At 41.8% G+C, this 13394-nt stretch overlaps 1 protein-coding gene across 4 annotated transcripts in view; it reads right to left on the minus strand.

Moving 5' to 3' along the window:
- Nucleotides 1–721: 721 nt before the first annotated feature.
- The window catches only part of zgc:172282 (leucine-rich repeat and fibronectin type III domain-containing protein 1-like protein), an 85613-nt gene continuing 72940 nt past the window's right edge, over nt 722–13394 (minus strand). For 3 of the 4 annotated variants that reach the window (XM_036537351.1, XM_036537350.1, XM_036537352.1), the window contains exons 4-6: nt 2305–2951; nt 1269–1381; nt 726–804 (exon numbers count right to left, since the gene is read on the minus strand). In XM_036537351.1, the coding sequence (XP_036393244.1) occupies nt 1314–1381; nt 2305–2951 (715 nt within the window). In that variant the 3' untranslated portion in view covers nt 726–804; nt 1269–1313. Of the gene's footprint in view, nt 805–1268; nt 1382–2304; nt 2952–13394 lie in introns of all 4 variants that reach the window. The other variant, XM_036537353.1, reaches the window with a different exon arrangement.

Consider the following 13394-nt stretch of genomic DNA (forward strand, 5'->3'; position numbering starts at 1 on the left):
GTGTGTGTAAATATCATCACATTGATTGAATAAAAAAAAAAATATATATATATATATATATTAAGGTGGTAAGGCAATATTGTGAGTCTTCAACCTTGATTAATCATAACCACATCAACACAGGCTTCATTTATATCCAAAAATGGTGAAACTGACTTAAAAATGTCATTTGTAAACTTATATCCTTTTTCAATAAACTCAAATCAATGTGTTTGCTCCACTGCAGGCTAAAATTCAACCTGCAGGAGATCTCACTATTAGTGTTGGGAGGTTGGAGCAAACATGACCCAATAACTTGTACCAATCCACACCAATTGACTTAATTTGCTTTAGAGAGCAAAGGTTTTGATTGGTTAAAACAAGCCAGCAATTAGGTACATTGTGTTCACTCCCATCACTGCTTGCTCCTCAGATATGTCCATCCCGCCCCAGACATAACCATCGTCTATCCCTCCCTTCCCTCACTCTTACCTTCTGCTGCTTCTCCATCCTGGGTGGGGGCATCCAGCTGTGGGTTTGGCGTGGTGGACGGGTACACAGACAGTCTGAGCCACAGGAACAGAAAGGGTGAGTATGCGCCAAAGCCGGTGGTGAAGGGGTACCAGTGTCAAGAGTCCAGTTGCAGAGCAATTGTTCATTGAGTCCTCAGATCCGTCAAAGGAGGGCCAGTGGGAGGATTCTTGGATACAGTATATGTGAAAATCGGAGGGGAGGGGGGGGGGGGGGGGGGGGGGTAGTCTAGCGGGAATGGTTAAAATGGTCCCAACTTAGTCACCTCCACGATTCCATCGGACCTGGAATGTTCTGTAAAATGACACAAAAGCCAAGGTTAGAGGTGGCTCACGTCAGCGACTGTAGATCCACTTCAATGCAAAGACAGAGTGGAAAATAACCACATATGTTTGATGATTGGATTGCCCCTGAAATCAGCTTGAAGCTGTAATGTATTGCTCTCATTTTTTTCCAATGATGCAAAGATAAGCAGAAGCGTATTTTTTTCTGGTGCTCTGAGTGTACCATTTTGACATAGCTACTGAATCTATGAGCAAGAGTGCATTTCAATTTGGGAAAAGCTGCTGCATGTGCAGATGGAGCAGGCCAAGAGCTGACTGTGGCCGCTGCACAGCTAGAGATGTTTTAGCTCTGAATAAATGGCAGCCCGCTCTGACATCATTGCCGTCGCGTCCCGGGCCGCTGCTATCCATCATGAAAGGGCCCTTTTTTTACAAAGCGGCTGAAAGGAGGGAAACAGAGAAAGGCGCCATTACTCTTCAGAGCGATGGCTGCTTCTTGTGGTGGTGTGGAGGGAGTCATCAAATTTTAAAATCACTCCAGTCCCGATGAACCTTCTTCTCGTCCCCAACCAGAGGCGTTTGAGTGTCTAGAGGAGAGACAAATGAACGTGAAAAATCACCCACTCGGTTAAGCGACAGATCGGAGCCGCCGGCTCCTCTCTCAAAGTCTGAGTCAGGGACACGGTATTCAACGGGGGATGACGGGCTGCACGCTCACGGACATGAGCAAGGGGACTTTGATGCATTCCTCCGTGTCAGTGTTACCAGAATGAATCCATTTTATTTTGCGAAGGGCAGATAGGGAGGTATTTAATTTTCCAGCCCTTATTGATTTGGAGTATAAGTGCACTGTACCAAAGGAGAAATGACTCTGTCAATAACCAGTAACGAAATGCCCAGGGTCTTCAAAAGCAGTCCTTAACAACTGCAGTGTCTAATTTTTAACTCATAATTAGTCATTCAGATTAATTATTGGGTGTAATTAGATCAAATGACAACTTGTTCGAGGAGTGCAGTATATGATAGGTTTGAGGGGTAGAATTTTGGCTCTCAAAGAACACAATTGCTCACCCTTGCTTTACACTGATTTTCTGTAGGGCAAAAGGCTTCAAATCTGGATTTGGAAGAGATACTTGCCACCACTTACCATAATTGGTAATTAAATCATTGGAATCTGAACAAATTTCTCGCTCTTGAAAAGCTGAAGCTATTCAGTGACCTGTATGATGTGCTTGACCACAGCTCTTTTTAGCTGGCTTTGAGAAGATTTACTTGATTGAAATTAGATGAGTACCCTTTTTATTTTAATTTTATTTTCAAACTAAGTGAATAGATCTCATGAATGGAACAGATGCACTGGATAAGACAGTGGACACTTCTGCAGAATGGCTCATTGTGTAAATTTCCAAAGCATTATTGAACGAGATACATTTAATTTGATTGAACTGTGAATTAGATCTGCATTGTGAATCCAGAGAACTTCACAGGAGACTTTCTCTTTCTGACTCACCTCCTAATACCTCTCCACTCTTTGCGTCCTTAGCGGTCAGTGACGGTCGTCTTTTGAGCTCTATGCAAGTCCTGGATTGCTGCCTCTGTGTGGGTGACAGAATGTCCTCGGCGGTCATCTCCGAGATCTGCATGGCCTTCTCACAATCCACCACCAAGGTCATGGTGTTGGTGTCCTTGATGGTGGTGGTTGGGGCGGCCCCCGTACTCACGCCCCCAACCCCCACTCCAGAGCAGCCCAAGGGCTGGTCCTCCTGGCTCTCCGCCCCCTTGGAGGCGGACCTGGTGACCTGCCCTGTCTGCCCGCCGTTGGTTTGGGAGCGGACGTTGGAGATGGAAGCCTTGCCTGGGTCCCCTCCCTGGTGGCTGTAGACCTTGTAGCGGATCATGAGGATGATGATGAAGACGAGTACGGACGCCACGATGATGCCCCCGATGATGATGATCATGGTGCCGCCCAGGAACTGGCTGTGGAGGGACTGGCACTGGCTGTACTCCGTCTCAGTGATAAACTGGACGCAGCCCACCTGCCGGGTGGCGGTAAGGGAGGTGATCCCGTCATCATAGACTGCCAGCACGCACAGGTCGTACTCCCGTCCCGAGACCAGGTCCTTCACGAGGAAGTCTTGGCTTGTGGAAGGAATCATCCTGCAAATAAAGAAGAGGTAATGAAATGACAATCCCTGGCAAAGAGGGACAGTCAGGAAAGAGAGGACCACAAGGTCAGCTAATAATTACTGAGTGAAGTGTGAGCATATTGTGGACGAAGAACAGTTAAATTTTGTTCACTTTGTACACTGAATGAAATGGAATTTGACACATTCGGTCTGGATTCACTAGAGTGGCCAGTGGTTTAGCCCTTTTATCTGAGTAGAATAGAGTAGAATACTTTCTCAAACTATTCCTCCATCTTCACCCAATATTTAACATTTAAGGTGTTTAAAAATCATAAGTTACCCACATCTGATGGATGAGAACATATCACTTTTTCTCTGAAAAATCTGTCTCTCTGGTCAAATCTGGTCAAAAGAGTTCTGAGGTCTGCCAAGTTATGGGTTAGCACAAGAAAATATCTCATACCTATGCAGTATCAAGAGTTGGGGCCTTTTTGGGTTGTCTTAAAGAAATAACTACATTAACCCCAAGATCTGACTCATTAGAAACATTTACCATTTACTTTTTTGCCTTCTCACCTAATTTAAACACACAGAATAATAATAATCTAATAATAATTAAATAATAAACAGCCCTATGTGCATGGTATGTAACTGATATGTCTTTCAGAGCACTGGAAATGCAATCATACTTTTAAGTAACTGAATTGCAATTACAATGTGTTACATTATGTTTCAATTATGGAATATATTTTAAAATTAACACTTTATGTGACCTTCTGAAGCAACATGCAAGCTCCAACAAATTTTGAAAGAAATCAAATAGATGGTGTCTGAATTGTAGCTGCTTCAGTCACAGAAATGGCACATCCAGACATGACAATAATTAATGTTAATTATTTTAATGTGTTTTTCAACAGAGTTAAAATTCATGACGGTATACACCGAACAAGGAAAAACTGCATCAGTAAAGATAAACAGTGGTTGCAAGTTGAACCTGACAGGGGTAGATGGACAGTTAATAGGATAGGTTCTGAAAACCACAAAATTGAATCTACACCTCCTCGCTTCTCAAATAAAAACTGCTGCGAGCTTCATAAGATATTTATAGCAGGCATGCCATGCGGAAACCACTTGTAAGCAAGGCCAATGAGCACTAATACAGAATGTGGTGTAATGAAAACAAAACACAGACATCTGAGTAGTGGAAGAAAGTAGTATGGTCTTATGAGTAACCTTTTACTCTTTTTCCTACATCTGGATGGGTCTGTATTTGTAATTGCCTATTCCCAGCTGTTAAACATAGTGTTGGGTGTGTTATGCTCTGGGCAACCATCTCTTGGGAATCACTGGATCCAGTTATTACTCTGCATTGTATAATTATGGTCAACGAATACAAACGTTGAGCAGGTGCTCCCTATGGTGCATCTACTGTTTCCTCAAGATACTCCTATATTCCAGTATGATAACAGCCCCATACACACCGCTAAACAGAGAGATTTCATGAACACCAGGATAAAGTCAAACACCTTCCATAGCCTCCCCAATCACCAGATCTAAAGATCATTAAAAATTTAATGGAAGTCAGCTGCCTGCTGCCCTGCACCCTTAGAAGTGAGCTCCCTTATAAGGTAGCATCCTAACAGAAAAGGAACCTCAAAAGGCAACAAATTCGGGACACACTTTGAAGGCAGGATGACATCATAGATCATTCACGTCCTTGGAGAGAAAATTAGTTTAACATTCGTGGGACTAAATAACTAGCCACTAGATCAGTTACTTTTTTTTTCAATTTAATTATCATGTTAAGCATTTCAGTAGCTGTAAAAGACTTCACCTTTGTTCAATGGACAACCAAACTTCTGCTATGTTAGGTAGATAGCTAGCTTGTTCTATTGGACAGTAATGTGATTACTAGTAAGCTAGCTAGCTAGTTCACGGAAAGCTCACCGAGGCTTAAAAAACATTACTACATTATTCCAGTGTCTTAAATAATTACAATGTATTTTTTTAGATATAACCTCAACAAATTATTGAGTTCACTGTATACAGACATTTATAATGAGCTCCTCTGCTACCACCGCATCTACCATGGTGGTATTTTCAGCCACCATTAATTTAACGGAAGTTGAGAAGCTTGAGGTAATCGCAAAGACTTATGGGATACCCTACCTGGCGAAGGATACATCGGATGCTGCCTTCAAATCTAACTGAAATAAGGCACCTTAGAAGGGCGCATTTTATGATGACCTCGGTTTGGGACATGCCTACGAAGGGCAAGTGTGCAAAATTGTGAAAATAGTGAAAATGCTCCCTTCAGATGCTGCCTTCTAAGGCAGCTGACTTCGTATTGGGACACAGCCATTGTCTGGTGTTTCCATTAGTTTTCCTACCCCTTTTTGTACATGCTGCTGTAGACTTAGGATAGAAAAGAGCATTATATTAATGTATCCACTTTTGAGCAGTGGCATTGTATTTGTTCCTGTAGGGCTATACTTATTTCCATGCATGTTTATGTAATGTGTGGTGCATACATAATGAAATTCTGAGCTCTCATTTTCATAATGTGTCTTTGCATGATGTCCACCAAGGTCAAGTCACCCCTGACCTGAATACAGACTTCCTCTAAATCAGACTGTGATCTAAATCACCAGGTTAACGGCTGGTACTTGAAGTGTTTTTTTTTTCCTTTCTTTCTTTAAATTGCACCTGTGGTGGTATATAAAGCAGGGACATCACATGACGGAGCATGTGCTTCTTCTCTCCTGTCTTTGCACAGACTGGCTACACCCTGTGTACATTTCCACACTCCACAGTGCTTTCTCGCCAGCTTCCCGCATGTCTGCTTTCCACACGTCAGCACCTTCAAGACAGCCCTCACTGTGCCAACCCGGCAGCACTGGTGAGAAACACTGACTGCAGGACTCCCATAAAACTGAAGGCATAATCCTGCCAGTATAATAATCTTGCCTCTGCAAAAGCCTTTATTTCCATTCACTCTGTGGACCAGCTGAACTCAGGTGAATGCAGACAGGTCTGTCTTTGTGCTGGGATTGCAGTTCTTACAAAATAAATGCCAGTTTGATTTAAATTTACTAAAGTGTGAATAGTGCACCACGTTAGTTTCCATCATTAATTCATATAATGCATTTCCATATGCCAGTTAGCTAAAATGAAGGTATATGCGCATGTATGCGTATCAGAGTAACAGAGCAGGCATTGTATATTGACCTAGCGGATACTACATATTATACAGCGAGTCTGTGTCCCAGACAACACGGAGTCTGTTCCGTGTACTCTGTGACCTTCCCTGACAGTGCATGCTGAGTGAAATCAATTGTGCTATCTTATGGTTTTCTTCTGAGTGCCTCACTAGTGAATAGAATGTCATTTGCGCTGACATTTTGCAATCTAGGGGTGGTATTATACAAGAAAGGTCCTGAACCTTAACAAAGAACCTTCTAAGGATTGCTGTATATTGAGCTACAGTGACGGGCAAAGTTTTGGTCAAAATCTTTGGTCTGTCATTGTAGTAATGAAGGACAAATGTAGTTCTGTAAAATATGAACTAGTTAAATTCAACAATCCACCTAGGTGCTACAGTATGTATATTACGGAACTTCAACTTATGTAACCCTTTAAGCCCAAACGTGTCACTCTGACCCCCAATTCCCTAACATCTGCTTGACGATCTTTCAGGTTCGCTGCACATTAAAGAACATTTCAGCAATAATATCATGCATCTGCTTACAAGGGATTTCCTTTTTCGCATGCAGTGAAAAGACATTAAGTGATGTAACCATATTAGAATGCATAATCTTCGAAGGGATTACTCTGAGCATTAAACTGTTATTTTTTTTCACACAAATTATTGTGTGTCTGAATGCAGTGTGCTCTGCAACCAGGGAGGATTAAATGGTGACCATTTTCATATCTCGACTGATTAAAACCAACTCCTCGGATTGCTCTCTCAAAGTGTGGGCGGGTTGGGGAGGAGTGAGCCTGTAATAAATGCATCTCTAATTGTCTCGATCGTATTTTTTACTTTGTCTTGATGGGATGCTGAGTGCTTTCTCATTTCGTTTATCAGGGGTGACGTTGCTGCGAAAGCCATTCCTGTACGTATCCATAGCCCACAGTCAGGTACGCTTTATCTCATGCTCGTTGTGCAATAGTTGTATATAACACCTTTGAACACTTTCGTGTATCTAATTGTTGCACAGATCCACAGTCTGCACTCATGTATCCTCTAACTCATGTTCATTGTGCAGTAGCTGTTCAATGTATACCTCATTCATTTCTTCCTCATTCCATGTATGTGTCCTGCACTTCTGTTGTTGTTTGGTGTATCACTACTGTTGTTTGGTATTTGCTGTTGCCACTATTGCCACATTATATGCAAGCACTACAAGAGACAACTGAACCAAACTGGAGTCAAATTCCTTGTATGTGTAGGGGCATGCTTGGGAAATTAAGTCTGATTTTGATGTTAATGTTGCTCACGTTGGCCTGTTCATTGCCTAAAACCTGTATTTGAGCCTGACTTGGTTTTGCACCGGTCAGATGGGAATAAAGTGTCTCTCATTAGCCCAATTTGCCACAGTGAAGGCACAAACAGCATTGCCTTGGTCTGCACTGCCCCTGCAATTGCCATTTGCTTGCAAGCTTTTCCCCGTGTGTTCATTAATGAATAACTCATTGGTGCACTTGTTTTGAATTGGCTATCTGACATGAGACGCTTGAGGGATTTCACAAGTTGAGCATAAAAGTAAAAAAAAAAAAAAGGGCAATGAGAGAATAAAGGGGATTAAAATGCTACCACGAGCCAGGCTTCTGAAAGGTCCCCGTGGCAGACATCTCAAATTAAATTATCCATAATCAAATGTAGCTGTAACTGTGAAGACGAGAGCGAATTATTCACTCTCTGACAAATTAGGCAAGTGCAAAACCTGAATCCTAACAAATTACTAGAGTTTGTTTAGTTTTGATCCAGAAAAAGAAATTCAAAAAAGAAAAGTAGCATGCACACAGACAGAGACACAGACACACACACACACACATTTATTCATCAGCTTAGAATCTCTGCTAGAAATCTCCCAATTAAGTGCCTGATGTTCGCTATACAGCATGAAATGGAGGAGTGCATCGAATGGATGCATTATCATTTCAAAACGCACCCGAGCAAACCGCACCAAGGTCACCCCGGCGTACCGTTGATATCTTACCGAGGCGTGTTTTATTCAGAGGGCGCGTTTCCCTGGATAGATCCTGACAGTTTCTCCGTTTACAATTGACAAACTACTGCACATAGTTATGATTTCACAAATCAACAGAAAAAAAAAGACTCTTGCCAGGATGACACGAGAGCACGATCAAAGTGTGGATCTCCAGAACTGTTTCCGCCTGCAGAACCACAGGAAAATAAACACATGGTTTATTTGGTTGAATCAAAAGCACAAAAGTGTATGGCTCGGACCACCCTTCAAACAGTGATAACTTGACCTTTGAATTTGAGATTTACACACAGGGGTTTGATCGTCATTTTACCTGTGCTGATTATGTCTTTGTCACTGAACTGGCGACAAATGGCGTCACAGAAGCATGTAATTATCATTTCCTACCTGTTAAGAGAAAAATTTTCAGAGAACTGCCAGTGAAATTATTGACTTTTAGCATTGTTAATTGAACGAACTGGTGAGGAATCATAGCATTCTCTACTCCTAATTGTATTAGTTTGTATGATTAACACTTATACTCAGGCTTCTGATGTGTAGGGGTGATGTATGGAATGTACAGATATTCACAGCCTATATTGATCTGTGAAAAACAGCAGTATCTGCAGAGGTCAAAGTTGTATGCTTCTGCAAAGCTCCCTCTTCTTACAGTCACGGATTAATTCATCATCGTAAGAAAAAAAAAATGCAGAAAAAAAGAAACAAGACCTCATGCATCAACTGTGTGTTTGACCTGATTTCAGCCTAAACTAATACATGTTTATGTATCGTATGTGATTTGCACAGCAAATTTCAGTCTATGCATTGGAACAAATATATATTTTTTTGTGGCTGAATGACAGATCTGCAAGGGAGATTCTCATGTTCTTAACATTTTGGACACTGAATAATAAGTGCCAGAACACTGCATTTATAAAGTGTCAGTTGCTAAAAATCAAGTGCAAACAGTGCAACTGTTTAAAAAAAAAAAACAGCTCTATAAATATGACAAGTGGGACCAAAGTAATTTCATTTGACTGACGGCTTGTCTTGTGCATATGGACAACTTGGCTAATTTTGCATTCAGAGAGAGAATACTCTATGACCAATGGTTATTACTGTATGTGTCAATCAATTACAGGACAGAAATTCACTTCAATCTGTGCAATGGCTCCTTTGTTCAGGAGACCAGGTGGGTCATGGTTATAGGGTCCACGTACACATATATGTACTGTCGATGCTCATTTTCTGACCAGAAATACCTTTCAACAGGAGCTTGCAGAAGGTTTTGGGGTCTCAAAACCCTTGTATAAGGCAACCATTGGACAGGGGGACACATGAGCCAACTGTACACCTTTGAAGTGAGGCAGCCATTCAAAGATGGTGTGACATTATACAGTACCTATGAAGAATTACAAGAAAAATTTCTGTTTCCAACAATGTGTGTTTTACTTTTTAATGGGAATGTTCTTATACTAGTCACCTCTAGTATTCCTATTTAACTCCTTAAGGTGATGAAACACAATGTCAGCAAAGTTATTGAGACTTCATGAACAATTTAACACTTTCATATTGACAATTATTTTGAATAAGACTGCACAAATTCAGTTAAACGGGCATGCATATCAACACCAAGAACATTCTTTACCTTAGTTTGACACACAGACTCCAAGAGATCCAAACTTCAGTGAACTCCCCAAAATACTTGTGGACATCTTTCATATGCATTACTGATAAATCAGACCTACGCACCATCTATATTTCGCTTGTGAGAAGAAATTTAGTAGTAGCGGCTTTACACTCATATTAATAAATTAAGGGCCCAGGACCATCAACTTTAATGTTTCTAATACCAATATCGTAGAAGGTCACCAATATTTCTGAACAGAATTGACTTTTGATGCATTTTAGCCTCTATGTTGTGACTTATGACTCATCCCTGTTGATCATCCTACCAAAATGTCATAGTAGGGCCATTGACTTCATGTGTGTGTGTGTCATGTGTGTCCATTATGAATCTTTTTTTAACTTAAAACATAAAATCAATTTCATGCTCCAATTGGATGTACATGTTAAATTATAATATGTAAGGTAAATCACTTCTGCATTTTCAGACAGCACACCAAAGACCTTTTTTTCAGCCCTCAAATTCCATTTAGCATGGATCAATGACAAAGTCAATCACGTGAGGATTAAATATCAAGGGTTGTCCATACTTGCAGACAGTAAATTAGAGTATCAGATCAATAGCCAAATGATAGGCTGTGATCTTTGAACCTAATGTGTCTTGCTATGAGAATTTTGACAGGAAAAAAAAAAATAGATTTATTTGAAACAGGGTAGGAATTGAGTCATGTAAACTCAATGTAAAACCCTCCAACCTGAATTTCTCTTTCAGTCCCTCCAAGGCTTCATGGCAAGTGCCCTTCCAGTCTCATCTCGTGTGCCCCCTAGTGGTGGAATGACTTACCAACCAGCATCCAAACTGTGTCACCAGTTTTACACATGTATGATTCTCAAGTGCTTACGTTGCAGGAGTGGCATGTAGATAGCCAGCTGAGAAGGGCCATTTCTTTGGCTTTGAGACCTTCCACCTAATATGTCCTGGGGACATTGCTGTGTATTACTAATGCAGTCAAAGTTTTGCTAATATCTTCTGGCACGTAGTATTCAGTGACATCTGAATTAAGAATATGTAACTGGCCCAAGACTTTGAAAACATACCTCTGAAACGCACACATTTGTAGAAGTCTGGCTGGTTAGTTTGTTTTAGTTAGCTTACATTTTAGGACAATACAGACCATTAAGAGTAAAGACTGTTAATCATGTATGATAACCATTGGGGCCAATTGATCAAGTCTCTGGCTAAACTTGGGGAAAAGGAGAGAAACAAGTAATCCTGTGTTCTGTGGTGAAGTCAAGCCTGTGAAGTCACTAACTAGCTGAGTGAAGTTAATAGAGTTGGGAGTTGGGTTAAAGCATTAAAAAGGGACTTTTATGGGAGTGGTTTGTTTACTTTGGGCTGGAATTCTGTTTATATCAGTATTTGTTGAGTTTACACTTTCAACAAAATCTGATTTGAGCTTTATTTCCTTTAATAAATGTCTTTGTGTAAAATTGCATGGCTGTCTCTTGGGTTGCACTACTCAAGTAACACACCCATCCTTACCCTGGGTTGTATTACATATGGTGGAAACTGCAGGCACCAGAGCTCATTGTGGTAACCTTGAGACAGCAAACAGACACTCCAGCACTTTTTTGAGAGGAAAATAACAAAGGCTGAAAGGCTGGACTACAAATGCATCGATGCTAAACTGGCCGGAAGCAGAGGGGGGCCAAAAACCTGTCAACACCACACAGAAGCTCAGTCGAGGCGATTTTCCAAGCCACGTCCACACTAAAGAATTCTCTTTTTAGCCAGAATGGCTCCTCATGTCACTGAGGCCATTGAAATAGACAAAGAAGAGTAAAGAAGAGACTGATCAGGTACCAGGGAAAGCCAAAGGCTATGCCACTATCTCCAGCGGCTGACCTGAAGAAGACCTTGAGCTGGTGTGAAAAGTAAGAAGTAAAGCAGTGACTGGGGCATCTCTGCACAGCTCTAAAGGAGGAACAGCACAGCCTCAGCCAGTGGCCAAAGCTGGGTGAGGGGAGCTCGCCAATCTTCAAAGTGAAGCCTCTGCTGACTGGGAGACGAATGCACAGCTTCTTCAGCAGCAGTGGAAGAGTGAAGAGGTGACTGCTGCTCTACAGTAACAAGTAAAGGTGGCAATAAAGCTCTGCATGGAGAGGGAAGCAGCCCAATTAACCCTGAGAGTCTCAAAGAGGAGGCAAAAAGGGCTCAGTGAAAAAGTCAGTTGTAAGTCTGGAAACTCAAGAAGATGCAGCAGGAAAGTCTTACTTATGAAGAAGAGTTGGCAATTTTGAAGAAAAGGATAAAGTCCCTGATCGTGCCTGTAACCAGCTATGAGGTCATTTTTTAAAGCTAAAAATAAGATTTGCAGCTAAATACAACTGGATTAAAAAAAAAAAAAAAAAAAAAATCAGTGGTTCAGAACTTCTCCTTCGAGACGAGTGCATGCTTAATTCAGTTTAGAATTGTTATTTAGTGTCTGCTGTGTGTGAGGGTTGTGAGAGAGGGCGCGAGCGCAGCCCCTTGCATCATCAGCACTTCCACTGACAGAAGCAATTGGAATTTACACACGTTGGCAGCACCAGGTGGCTTGTATGTGAACTGGCAGCATACCATTCGGTAAGACAAAGCAATGATCGTTATACCATTATCTGTAAGAAACATTCAAAACAGTAACCTGGTACAGCACCTGGAGTAAAGGCAATTGTATGAAACACGTTAAATATGCTTACTCTGGCCATGATGAAGGCTAGGCTATTTCTTTCATATTAGTAGGCTAGCTAACGTTTCATACAACGCCATTGATTAAAAAACAGCTTATGTAGGCGACGGTATCGATAATAGTAGGCCTACAAAACATTTCAGGAGTATGAAAATTAAGTGGGTGGAATGAAATGGAAACAACAAACAGCTGTAGGAGGAATGTCGGAACCAGCTTCAGATGCAAGAGGAATAAAAGGAAGCAGAGAAATTACTGAACATGGCTTACAAGCTGAATAACCAGCCAGATGGCCACAGTGAGCCAGAGTACCTGCTGCTTGACCCCATGGATGAGTTGACCTGGGACACAGAGGACCTCCTATGGCAAGGTTTGACAGTCTACTTTACCATGGTGATGAAATAATCCAAAATGTGGAGCCTTTTTCCTCTGTCCACTTGTACCAATATGGCATCCTCTCAGGCTCAGGAAAGTAGGAAACCAGTGGCTAGAATTCCAGAGCCTGGGAAGAGACAGTTAAAAGGAACCCACCAAAGAGAACCAGCTTCCTTGTAAGCTTGACCATTCACAAGAATATCAGACCTGTTACAAGGAGCAGGAGGAATCCCATGCAGTATGACAAGCTGCCTGAGAGGACAGACAACCAAGGGGTCACCATGGAGTCTGCCAGCGGAGGGAAAGTGAGTGAGAAACCCCACTGCAAAGATCATAACTCCACGCACCCAACTCTAACTAACGCTACATGCAGACAATGTCCGGGGAAAATGCTATTAAGGAGCAGCCTGAGTCATTCAAAAGCCTGAGGTTTATAACCCTGGGCGGAACGATGGCACCGGGGACAACCAGGGGAACCACAGACACCCTGCTGAGCGAGGATGCTCCTGGGGCTCATGCTGCTTTAGACCCCTAGAT

This window comes from Megalops cyprinoides, chromosome 9 (genome assembly GCF_013368585.1).
Source record: "Megalops cyprinoides isolate fMegCyp1 chromosome 9, fMegCyp1.pri, whole genome shotgun sequence".
NCBI lineage: Eukaryota > Metazoa > Chordata > Actinopteri > Elopiformes > Megalopidae > Megalops > Megalops cyprinoides.